The 13563-nt window shown below is 37.0% G+C and overlaps 1 protein-coding gene across 1 annotated transcript; it reads left to right on the top strand.

The window, feature by feature from the left end:
• Positions 1-4967: 4967 nt before the first annotated feature.
• Positions 4968-13080, top strand: LOC139717108 (calcium-activated chloride channel regulator 1-like). Its single transcript, XM_071628613.1, has 5 exons — positions 4968-5051; positions 6654-6927; positions 7760-8043; positions 10951-11178; positions 13054-13080. The coding sequence occupies exons 1-5, from the start codon at positions 4968-4970 to the stop codon at positions 13078-13080; spliced, it is 897 nt and encodes a 298-aa protein (XP_071484714.1).
• Positions 13081-13563: the final 483 nt, after the last annotated feature.

Below are 13563 nucleotides of genomic sequence, written 5' to 3'. Positions count from 1 at the left end.
TTAAAATTTGGAAATGACACCCGTAGGTGTTAATTTAACACCATAAATGAGCACCGAAAATTTAACACCAGCTCGGTGTTCACTATTTAGCACCGGACTTTTTGCAGTGTAGTAAAAATCCGCATAAATCCTTTTTGAACGTTTTCCACAATCCAAGATGGCGTCCAAAATGGCCGCCATTTTATAAAATTCTTATAATTTTTCAACCAGGTATCCCAAATATAAGATTTAAATGTCTTGATATATGTTTTGTAATAGTCCAAGAGCGTTAGTTTTGTACAGAACATTTTTGGTAACAAGCTGATTTTTTTTTTTTTCAGGATAGCTCTAGAAACATATGTCTAGAACAACATAATAAAAGTCCACATAAATTCTCTTTGAGCATTTTCCCCAATCCAAGATGGAGTCCACAATGGCCGCCATCTTCTGAAATTTGTATAACTTTTCAACCAGGTATCCCCAATACAAGATTTAAATGTCCTAATATATGTTTTGAAGCATGAAGAACTCAATAACATTAATTTAAAAGAATGTTGACGCACGTAAACCGTAATCCAAGATGGCGTCCAAAACGGTCGCCTTTCTGAAATTCTTGTGACTTTTCAACCAGGTATCCCAAATACAAAAATTAAATGTCTAATTAATATATGTTTTGAAGCATGAAGAACTCAATTAAAACATTTAGAGTTGATGAAGCATGAAAATACCTTAATCCAAAATGGCGCCCAAAATGGCCGCCATTTCCTGATTTTTTTCCTCATATTTGCAAGTAGAATTCACTTGTACACTTAGAATGTCGAAATAAACGTTGTGTGTCGCAAGGAACCAAGTATGATACTTATTCAGAGATTTTGAAACACGAATAAAGCACTTGATTACTTTGAAAAACCCAATACTATGGTGTCAAAAATGGCTGTCATTTCCTGTTTTTTCCATAGGCAAAGCTTGCAACTATATATGTATCCACGATGTGCACTTAAATGTCTAAATATAGGCCTATATTTTTAGACATAAGGAACCATTTATAGATCATGAAGCAAGCAAGTTCTTGTACCAATAAAATCACACGAGTCCTTCGTGGAAACCAAATGTTGCACAAAATTTTGTTCATCAAAAGATTGCTGTTTTAACCTGTTTCAAGAGACAAAGAAATTCAACATAATTCTACAAGTCAGAAGGTCCGGCGTAAACTTCCCCTTAAATGTGCCTAACATGGGTATAGATTATATTGGATCCATCCTCCCGCCCTTTGGGGAAGGGGGGGGGGGGGTGGTCTGTACAATCTTTATTTTCCAAATTGTCAACATGAAGTATATGCACTTTGTCATTAAATTGCAAAAAAAAGAGAAAAAGCTAAACGTAACTCGCTCGGCACCTTTCCATAGATATTGTACAGTTTTTGACATTAACAAATTTCACCACCATCACGCACATTCACCACCATCACACATCAGAGTCATCTTTTCAAGCAATGCTTACAATGGCGGCCCTCTGCATTACCACTTCTTAAATATAATATTGTTATTGTAATCCCAGCTGCATAGACATGCATACTGTAATATCATTAATTTCCTTTTATATCGTTGTTTATTCAAGTCAAACGTCTCTGTTTCAAATATACTTTGTATGTTTCCCATGTTCACGATTATTCAATCTATGTATATATTGATTTGCAGAAAATAAAGTATCTACAAAAAAAAATGTCATCAGAAATGTTGCACTAGACTTCTAAACTACTTATAATGAAAAAATTATAATGAATGAACAAAATGCCTAATCTGGTTGGCGAATCTGTTTAGCAACAAATCTGATGGTGAAATGTGTCTCTCTAAATCAAGGACACACTCCTTGAGTCTAACATCCAAATGCTTTTATTTGTATAATTTACACATAAGAAATCTCTCTTAAATATTTTTTTTTAATACGCTATATTGACATTCGTTAACATAAATGTGGGATAAAATTGTTATTGCCGACCACTTTGCACTCCATTTTTGGGAAAAGTTCTAACGGTACTAGCGTGCGTCAACATATCTTAATAAGTATTTTAATGAGTTTTTCATGTTCCGAAACATAGACACTAATATTTTGTATTGGAGTGCCTAGTTGAAAGGATATTAAAAAAAAATCTGGAAATGGCGGCCATTTTGGACGCCATCTTTGATTGCCGTACTTGTGTGCGTCAACATCTCTTGATATGTACACTGTATTTTATTGATTTCTTCATCATCAAAAACATTTATTTAGACATCTAATTTTTGTATTTTGGCTACCTAGTTGAAATTTTAGAGGAGTTTTCAGGATATGGCGCCTATTTTGGACACCATCTTCGATTATGATACTTGCGTCAATATCTCTTAATGTGTATTTCATTCAGTTTTTCACACTCCATAACATACATATGACCCACCACCACAAAACGACCAATAAGTCGCAATGGGACTTTTCACCTAAACAGCTGAAATAGCCGGGTTGGGTTGGAGAAGAGTTTTTGGTATTATTTTTTAGGTATCATCTGAAAGGCCATCTATCGATCTATTACCTGACAAAATGTTAGAGTCTGATGTTTACTATAAGAAATATTCAAAATAGTTCTTGTCATTGGTACGTTCTAGCTCATAGGGCTACATGAAAGAAAACCATTCGAGAAAGGCTTGATTTGATCACATTGAAGCTTTGAAACAACTACGCATAGCTGAAAAATAAGTAAGCAATATTAGTCTTGATATTTTTAAGATAATTCGAGGGGTATGTCTTTTTGAAAGCTGTATCAAGTTTAATCCTAATCCGATTATTCCTTCGTAGTGGTTGCCAAGGAGATTTGATAAAACCTTTTGTCCCCAGACAGCAGGACACGGTTCTGCGCTTCTGAATGGTCACAGTTCTTTAGAGCCCGTTTTCGCCACTATTCTGGTAATTACCCTGTCTAACATCCCCACTTTCTTGGATTTGCCCATACAAGGTGTGTCATATATCATTTTAAAGCTTAGAATCTCCGCTTTTTGATTGTGTTGGAACTTAAAAAAAAACCTGTCCAACTTATTGGTCGTTTTGTCGTGGTGGGTCACATATTTAGATATTCAAATTTAGTATTTAGATTCCCTGGTTGAAAGGTCATAAGAATTTCTGAAAATGATAGCCACCATTTTGGACGCTATCTTCGATTGAGGAAAACTCTAAAGGAGGATTCATGAGGACTTTTAGAATGTTACTCGAGACGTATTTCTGGACCTATCCTGTAAAAAAAAAAAACACCCAGCTTGTTACCAAGAATGTCAAGGTTAAAGCCTATTTTGACCAAATGCTCTTGGACTATAAAAGATTTTCTCAGTACATCTGTAGTACCCAGTTGAATGTTAATGCTAGTGTTGGGTGAGGTTTGTGGGAAAAATCTCTTACGCGTATTACACGTTTGTGGATTATGACAATACTTAGATAATTTTATTGGTTCATCATTTTTCCATCAATTTTGTCAAAATAATCGATATCAAGTTGCTTGATATCCAGCGTGCAACTTCACTTTACATTATATGTGGCATGATGAATATTGTTCGAATGTCAGAGTGGATATATTGGATCTTGTTTTCAAGAGGGAAGGGTTTGTGGCGGAGGCAGATTACAATGTCCATTAAACTCAACCTAAAGATTTATATCTTTTTTTTTTACAATTGCGTCATAAACACTAAAAAAGCAATACTACTGCATTCATGAACATATTGGTAGTAGCTCTACACTCCTGCTTTGTATTTGAAGACTTTGAGTGAGTCAAACGAGCCAATATAAAATAGCTGTCGTGTTAAACGTACAGTACATCTAAAAGCCGTGTCACACCTTTCAGGGCAAGCCTTGCGTGGTACTTGCAAAGAATAATTGAGTATATGAATATAAGAACGACCCAAGTCCATGGAAGACCATTTCGAGTAAACTAAAAAAAACTTCATATCTTTTTTATTTGTCCAATAATATTCTATTTAACTGTGATGGGAAGGCAACATTGTATATACAAATTAGAATATTATTATGACAATTGACATTTACATTAATTGTGGAGAGGCCATTTTGTGTGGTGGACTTGGGTCGTTCTTTGATTCATATACATGATATTCTGCTTTAGAGATGAGAGAAGGATGAGAGAGGGCGCTATTATATGAATGTAAGAATGACCCAAGTCCTTCATTCTTACATTAATATACAATTTAAGTCATTCATTTCAGGCACTTCCGGGGGTAATTATGATTTATCATTTATACACAAGATGAGTCCATGCATAAGCTACAATTTCCCATGTCAAATTTGGCCAAAAATTTGACTTGGGTCGTTCTTATATTCAGGTCTTCAATTTTTGCTACTCGGAGGTCCCCGCAGATAACCCGCACATGACGGTACCTAGCACGTATCTCACACGTAGTTAAAAGGAGATGCGCACGCAAGTCGTCTTTACCCGCAGCCACGTTTGACCCTTTCACATCTTTCCGGGCAAGATACGCGGGCTTGATGCGTGTGGATATATTTTCCAGCATAAACCGGACAATTTCTGATGAGGGCGCACAAGGATTAGGGCGAGTTTTGCATGTGTCTTACTTGCTTAAGTTCTACTTGGGGGTATTCTGTCTGACCTGCGTGCCAGGCGCGTGGGAGCTGACGACTCAGCGAAAGTATTCCTCAGAAGGAATGGCATGTAGAAGTCCCACAGAATATCATTATCTTTACCGAATACGGGGACTGCGAAGTACCTGCGTGGGAGTTGCCTGCAAGGTGCTGCTGCTAAGGGCCTCCTACTGGCGTTCTGCGTGGACCTCTGCGGGCAATCCCCGCCACTCACCAGGAAAGAGTTTTGGTCATGCAAAAGACTTGGCTGCATGTAAATCGGACTTGCGTGCGCACCTCCGGGCAACTACGGGCGAGATACACGCTAAAGGCACTCTCAGGTACTGCGGACTAACTGCTGAGAGCTCTTGGTAGCAAAAATGCTTCCACGCAAGTCAACCTGCAAGGCTTCCCGTCAGACACGATGTGACAAGGACTTTGAGCGTGCTTATAACTTGTTCCGGGTGAGTCGCGGAGGTAGAAGGCCCTTAGCGGCAGCACCTCTCAGGCAACTCCAACGTAGGTACTTCGCACCTGTAACGAAGGTACTTCGCAGTCCCCGCATGTCGATCGTAGCTGAAAATGGATCGGTTTCAAGGCTCTCACGCAGGTCACACGGAATACACGCAAGTAGCAGGTAAATAGCACGCCTCTATATTAAAACAGGTACAAATTTTCCTGCCTGCTGGAAAATCCCTACTCGCAAGGAGCCCGCGTAGCTTACCCGGAAAGGTGTCCTTACAGGGCCCTTACACATGTTGAGAAGACACAGATGACTTCGCAGCCAGTTTCCTCCATCCCTCCCTCTCCTCTGCCTCTCTCTGTGACTCTCTCAACCTTGTCTTGAATGTTATCTTCCCATCTCTTCTTTCGTCTTCCTTGTGCTTTCTTTCCTTTCACTGTGCCTTGTAAGATTGTTTTGACCAGTCCTGATTGTCTCACTATTTTCACAGTTGATAGCAGGTCTTCATAGGACCCGACGACTTCTCTTGTTGGATTCGGTCTATTACCTCATCATTGTAGTGGGGCAGATATGTGAAAAAGATGCTCACATCCGGCGGAAAGTATGACATTTTGCATATAGGGGTATTTTGAGGCGCTGATTTAAAAACAAAAAGAATGCCGCATCTAAGAGATCTGGCCACGGGGTCGGCCGCCATTTTGAATTCCAATATGGCCGCCGTCAAAGATCCCTACCTTCATTTCTGAATAACATAAGCCATTGGAATTTGATACATAAAAGCATGGTGATATGATGATTTCAATAACAGACTCATTTGATATGTCTAACAAGCTGCACAGCAGCCAATTTTAATTTTTATACATAGTTGCCATGTTGGAGTATTGAAAATCTCTATCGGGTTTGTAAATTAGGCGACCTGATTAGGCGCGTTTGTTACTGATTGAGTGCGCGCTGCTGTATTTACATTGTGACGTCAGTGAAAGGCGCATTATGCTTCCTTTCTGCTGCGCTTTTTGGCATGCCCGTGAATGTTAGTCGTAATGTTTGTCTTGGCAGCCACATTGGAATTCAAAATAGCAGGCACTGTCAGACACATCACATTAGTTAATATTTTAACTCATACGTTAAAATACTTGTTTACACCTAATTTCAGCGTCACTCACCACTTAGAAATCGAGATAGGGATTTTGAATATTTCGTCGAGGCGGCCATATTTGAATTCAAAATGGCGGCCATTCGATGTTTGTCAGACGCTTCAAATCAATCTGCCGTCAAATTCAATATGTCAAAACGCTCATGTGTGCCAAATTTTGGTGTCACAAGTCATTCAGAACTGAAGATAGGGATCTTTAAATGTGTTTTGTGATGGCGGCCATATTGGAATTCAAAATGGCGGCCGATCCCAAGGTCAGATCTCTTTGATCTGGCAATATTTGAAATCAGCGTCACAAAATACCCCTTTATGCAAGATTTCATACTTTCCGCCGGATGTGAGCATCTCGACCAAATTTTGCTACAAATCTGCCCGACTACAAAGCCTATAATAAATATTCAGCACAGTTCGGTGCAAAGAAACCCGTCTTGTTCTTGTTTGATTTCATAGGAAACATTCACGACAGGCTCAGAAATTCTGTTTAATGCAACCGACCGCAGACTGTCCTGGGGTGAGATCCAAATTCTCGTTCCTATCACATGGAATAGAAAACCCGACGTCTACGAGACGGCCACCTACCAGTCGTTTGGGAGCGCCAACATCCGGGTCATAGAGGGAGCTGCTAGGGATCCTTCGATAACAAACCACGCCGGGTGCGGAGTCCAAGGGCTTGATATGACGCTTACATCCGGGTACCTTCTCCAGAACGTCGACGCATGCAGTGGTAGGACACTATTATACATTCCGACCATTGATGAATTCAAACTTCTTTTACGATTACGAAATACGCCTTCACCTACATGGCATTCCACAATGATCCTTCCTCGGCTTAAAACAAAGCTCTCTCAAGAAATGGGATTTGTGTAGTTATACTGATGGAAGTTTAGCATACAGTATGGAACAACGAATGAAAAGCCCTTTTGGCAATTGTTGCTAATGTCTGAAACCTCTGTAATTTGATTCGTCGTGGTTTTGTCAAGATGTTTGCCAGAAAATCACAAAAGAACCAATATTAACGACTTGGTGAGATTGTTTCAAGAATTATACGATCTCCTATAAGAGATAAACGAAAGGCAAATTAATATAACCGGGGAAAGCTCGCTTTATATAACTTATATCTACCATTTCATTGTTTACAAACACAGGATCTGAGTGAGTACGCAGAGAGAGAGAGAGAGAGTCTTAAGCATATCATACGTATTATATCATATTCTTTTCCTGATTTATTTGACTAAATTTGAATAGTTATACACTATCTGCTTTGGGGCACATGGAGTGCCTGAATGAAATGAATATGAATCTCTGGATCTGAAATAACATTTTTTTTTTGCACGATTTTCTTAAATTTTAAAAATTATCCAGGTACAAGCCTCAAGCACCCGATGTAAAAAAAAAAGTCCAAAATTACTAGGTCTTCACGTTCAGAATTCATACGATGAAATGTAAATGGCCTTATGACACATCGCGATTTGCTTACTCTTCAATCAACACTAGGCATCTTAAATCACTAAGGTCATTCCAGCATCACTGATTTCTTCTTGTCTTTCTCATTGTAGGGAAAGCGATGGTACGGGAATGGGGCCGCCTGAGATGGGGTCTATTTCCCGAGCACTTCAATGGCTCAGGTTATGGGGAGGCAAACCAGTACTACGATTCGACCACTCAACGCTATGAACCGACTAGGTGTTCCCGTGATCTAACTGGTGACATGATAGATGGGGATGGCTGGTCGTGTACAGAGAATCCTAATGGAAAAGTGGACGAGGAGTGTGTCTTCATTCCTGACAGTGAGCAAACGACGAACGCTTCTCTACTCTTTGGATCGCATTGCGTAGACTCTGTGAGTTGAACAGATTCATAATCATTTAAACGTGCTATAATTTTGGTGCCCTAATTGTATATTAATCAACCTAGACATACATGTATGAGTTCACTTCTGCATGGCCATATAGTACCCTCTTCTATATTGAATACACAGCCTTGGTTGCAGTATCATTTGAAAGTTACTCGACTTCAAAATTTGAAAAATTAGTGCTTCATCACAAAATGTCAAAACCTTCAAATAAAAGCAGATTTTGCTAGAATTAGAATAAATTGTGTGAACATGGAAGACAGATGTGAAGTTATTGATGAAACTACAATCAGACCGTTTACCAACCAAACCAGTTAAACTGATATCTGATCAATTCTTTAAACTTATTGCAACTCTTTGTTTTGTTGAATCCAGCTAATTGTTTTCTATATACGAACCCCGGTCGCTTAATGCTTGCTGTTGGATACATTACTAAAGAAGGCTATGGAACTTTAATGATTAAAAAAAGATATAATAACAAGAATCATGGTTGGACTCGCCTAAGAGTTCATGATTAGGTAGGCCTATCTCCTGATAACATAGCTGTTATTTGAATCCACTTAGTGTGAAACTTGACTGATTCTTTAGCTTGAACTTGGATATATGCATGCTGCATTTGACTTGTAAATCATATTATTTATTTGTTGTCATATGACACAAGTTCAGTTGTAAGTGGTTCCATGACATTCGCTCCTGTGACAATTGCTCCAATTCAAGTCAATTCAATTCAATTCAATTCAATTTTTAATTCAATTCAATCATAGTTTATTTCCAATCAACGAAAATCAAAAACAAAGTACAATGTATACATGTCATTGAATGATATTGTTCAAACGCTTGCAAAAGATTCATGTAATATACGAGACAAATCATAGAACAACATATATGTACAATAATAAAGAGGAACACTGTACAAATACTACGTGGGCGAGCGGAAAATAAATTCGATCATGGAAAATAGTGATCCACTAAAAAGCAAAGCTTGTCGGACGTGGATCGCTAGATAAATAATGAGTGAATGATATACTATTCTATAACAATATACATGTAGTTATTTAGAGATACACAGGTCGGGAAAAAAATGTAGAATACCAATGCTATAGTGCCCGGACACTGTTCATTGAACCACGTGTACCGGGAAAATATGACAAGGACAATACATTCGTACACACATTCAATTACCCACACGCATATACACTGTTGGACGCGAGACAGTACCGAGAGGAGAGAAGACGGTAACAATACAAGTCTACGAAGAACAATAGACAGGAAAGGAAAAGGAGAGAAGAAAGAAGAGAGGTCTGCACACAGAACACGCCAAGTGCTGCGACATCAGGACAGGTGAAAGCTCAAGCATAAATTATAGCAATTTAAATTATCTAAGATTATAAGTAGAAAGTAAATGTTTTCTGAGTTTATATTTAAATGTGACAAATTTGGGGGAATCTTTTAAACTATTATCTAAATTATTCCAAAGTCTGGGTCCGGTATAAAGGAATGTATTTTGGGCATGTGCGGTTCTCATTAACGGAAGATGGAATTCGTCGGATCGTCGCGTGGGATAGTTATGAACATGACTGTTTCGATGAAATAAATCATGGAATATTTCAGGTAAAAAGGTACTGTTGTAATTAAACATAAACTGACCAAGTTGAAACACATACAAATCATTTACTTTTAATATTTTATGGTCAGAAAACAAAGCATCTGTATGTTCTCGGGTATGTAAGTTAAAAACAATTCTAAGCGCTTTCTTTTGCAATAACAGAAGTTTATCAAATAACATCTGATATGTATTACCCCAAGCAGGAATCCCGTAGTTTAAATAAGGTACACGCTAAGGTACACGTTTAAATGAGATACACGCTGAGCTATACATAAATTTTGGAGAGCAGAAGACCGAAGCAATTGTCTTAGGAGCGAATGTGTTACCTTTACAAATATGTGTATGTATATGTATAATTATGATATATATGTGACCCTGCACCACAAAACAAACAAAAAGTCGCCAGACATGAATATTTAGTTAAGACCATATTCTGAAAGAGCAGACTTTAATCTTTAAAATGATGTATAACTCAAGTCAAATGGACTCTCCTAACCTACATCTAAATATTGGAAAGAAAGCACAAACTCATGAAAAGTGTGAACTGAGAAAAGAGGCTCTGGAGTACAGTGTCTATTCAAGCGCTTAATCTTTACCATACCGTGCTGACTGTGCGATGAATGGGACAAAAAACAGAAAGTAAACCACCAGAGTAACAGCAATGAAGGGATTATTGGATTAAATTGAAATTAAGCATGCCTCATTAACACAGTCTGTCCATAATTAATGCCAACTTTCAAAGCAGTAGCGTTATCCTTTCAAAAGTTATTAGAGTTGAAAGTGAAGAGTGTGGACAAAGTTTTCAGAAATGAAAAAGGGACTCTAAAGACACACCTAATCACACTATTCTACCAAAAACTGTTCGAGATAAACTGCTTAAAAAAGACACTTACCCGCCCGTTTTATGATACCAAGTCTTACCATTATGTAAAAGAAGACCTGCTCTTTCAGAAAATATGAAAAGGTCAAGATCGGCTAGGTGGAACCATTTCACTTATTTTCAGTCCTCACGCAAAATCAGTGTGTGCGACTTTATGTTCGTTTTGTGGTGCACGGTCACATATATATATATGTATACATACATACATATAAACGTATATTATGTGCACGTGCATGTGTGCAAATCTTGCGTATATCGGTATATAGGTGAAGTTAAAACTTGCAATTCATTCCGATCATGTGAATTTTGCCTTGGGCATTATTAGCTTATGAAATGTGTGATGCAGGAAGCGTTTTAAGTTTTGGAAATACAAGTATGTTTTGGACATCAACTCTTTCGTCTTTTCTAGATCCACCAATTTTGCGACCCATTAGTACACAATTACGAGGCAGATAATCTTCAAAACCATCACTGTGGAAGAAGGAGTGCCTGGGAAGTAATGCTCACTACTGGAGACATCACAAGTGAGGATTACTTCCCAGACCCAAACCAAGTGGACACTGAGCCTTCGTTCACCATCCTTCAGCAGCCTGTCCGACGAGTGGTTCTTGTTCTAGATATCAGTGGTAGTATGTCGGTGAGTCGGACAGGGCATCGTTATAAAAGTCACATGCACACATCAAATATAACGAAGATGAATTTTACTGTTGGTTTTTTTTTATCCTAGAAATAAAAACATGAAATAAAGACTTGTGAAATGAGTGGTTATATTTGGCCTTTAGTTAAAAGAATATGACCTTATTACTATAATAGAACTAACAAGGTATATAGGAGGAAGGGTATATATTATGGGCGACTTCAATATAGATGTTCTCAAATGTCACACAGCAAATGCTTCTCAGAATGTACTTGACAGTATGTTTTCATTTTCCTGTTTTACCACTCATTGCTAAACCCACCCGAGTAACAAACAATTCAGATTCTCTTATTGATAATATATTTTGTAATGTTACGCCCACTCCTAAATCGAATATTATTTTATCCGATATATCAGACACACTTCCCCATTTTCACATCCATCCCAGGCACCACGAAACCAGTTAGTCCCATTAGAGAAACATTCAGAAAAGTTACACCGGAAAATTTACAGAAATTGAAGAATAGTTTGAATGAAGAAACTTGGAGAGAAGTATATAGCGCTCATGATGCTGATCTATCATTTGATGTCTTTATGAATATTTTGAATTCTCATTATTATTTACACAAATATGTTCCTTTGGTTGAAGTTAAACGTGATTACAAGAAGTATCCTAGATTACCGTGGATAAAAAAATGTCTTCTACGATCTATATATCGAAAAATAATTTTTATTATGCAGATAGAATTAAACGCACTGAACAATCTCACTGTAGATATATTACTTATAAAATATTTTTACAAGAATATTGCGTTATGAAAAAAAAAAGTATTACTCAGATCAGATATCTTTTGTTTTTAACATGATCTGAGTAAGACTTGGAAAATGATAAACAGTGCTATAAATAAAGAAAATGATAAATCCCGTATAACAAGAGTTGTTTTTAATGATAGGAAAACAACAGACTCTGCGTCGATTGCTGATGCATTTGATCTTCATTTCTCTCAGATTGGACATGAACTGGCAAGAAGAAATTTTATGAATTTTTTCAATCACCTCAGTCAAATCAATTCTTTTTTGACCCCATTATTAGTTATGAGGGGTTTTTTGTTTTGTGTTTTATTCATTTTCCGTATAAAAACAACGACAAAACAATAATCGTACAGTCAACAGAATGATATCATCATGAGTTTGGAAAGTAAAAGAAGTTCGGGACCTCATTGTATCGATAATGCTATTTTTAAAAATATAAATGAGAATATTGTTGAACCTTTGATTTATATTTTTAATTTGTCAATAAATAATGGTGTTGGTAATGGTGTTGTTACGAATGAAAATTACCAAAATAATCCCAATATTTAAGAAATGTAACAAAGAAGATATTAGTAATTATAAACCAATTTCATTGTTGTCATCGTTTTCAAAATTTTAAGAAAAAGTTGTTTATTCAAGACTCCTCAAATGTCTTTATTTCTATGATATCATTTCTGACTCACACTTCTGAAGCAATTCTCTCCTTTATTGAAAAAGTAGCCAAAGCAGTAGATAGGGCTCATCACACAGTAGGTGTCTTCCTAGACCTCTTCAAGGCCTTCGATACTACAGATCATAGAATATTACTTCGTAAATTATGTCACTATGGTATACTTGGTTAGGCCTTGGAGTGGTTCAGGTGTTACTTTCAGATCGCAAACATTACGTTTCTTTATCTGGTCAAAACTCCTGCAACCAATCTGTCAACTGTGGTGTTCCTCAGGGTAGCTTACTGGGACTCTTTTGTTCATTTTGTATATAAATGATATAACAAATGCTTCTGATATCTTATCTTTTGTACTGTTTGCTGATGACTCAAATTTTTCTTTCTTTCTCACTCAGATCCTCATATTTTGGCTTATTTGTTAAATTCGGAAGAAAAAAAAAGTTATGTTGGATAAGGTCAAATAAGTTGTCTTTAAATCTTTTGAAAACTAATTGTATATTATTTAGTATTATTTTGAATAGTTTCCCCGATGATACTGAAATAGATGATAATTATAGTTATAGATGAAGTTTCATCAAGTTTTTAGGTTTAGTTATTGATAATAAACTTTCTTGGAAGTCACATATTGATAGTATTTGTCACACAGTATATCGAAATATTGGTGTTATTAATAGAGTTAAATATCATTTCCCCACTCTCACCCTTTGAATGTTATATTCAGCTTTAATTTTACCTTATTTCGTTAAACTATGGTATCATAGCTTGGGGGAACAATCATCACACCTATTACGACAGACTGTCCCGTCTCCGGAAAAAAGCTCTTCGAACAACTTTCCATGTATCTTGCAGACCTCACACCAATGTTTTATTTTCTGAAAACAAAATCTTAAAGATAACCGACATTT

This window comes from Diadema antillarum, unplaced genomic scaffold (assembly GCF_040938485.1).
Source record: "Diadema antillarum isolate AM-2024a unplaced genomic scaffold, OU_Dant_1.0 scf00000071, whole genome shotgun sequence".
Classification (NCBI taxonomy): Eukaryota; Metazoa; Echinodermata; class Echinoidea; order Diadematoida; family Diadematidae; genus Diadema; species Diadema antillarum.
Note: the sequence above shows the minus strand (reverse complement) of the source record. Positions and strands in the feature narration are given on the sequence as shown.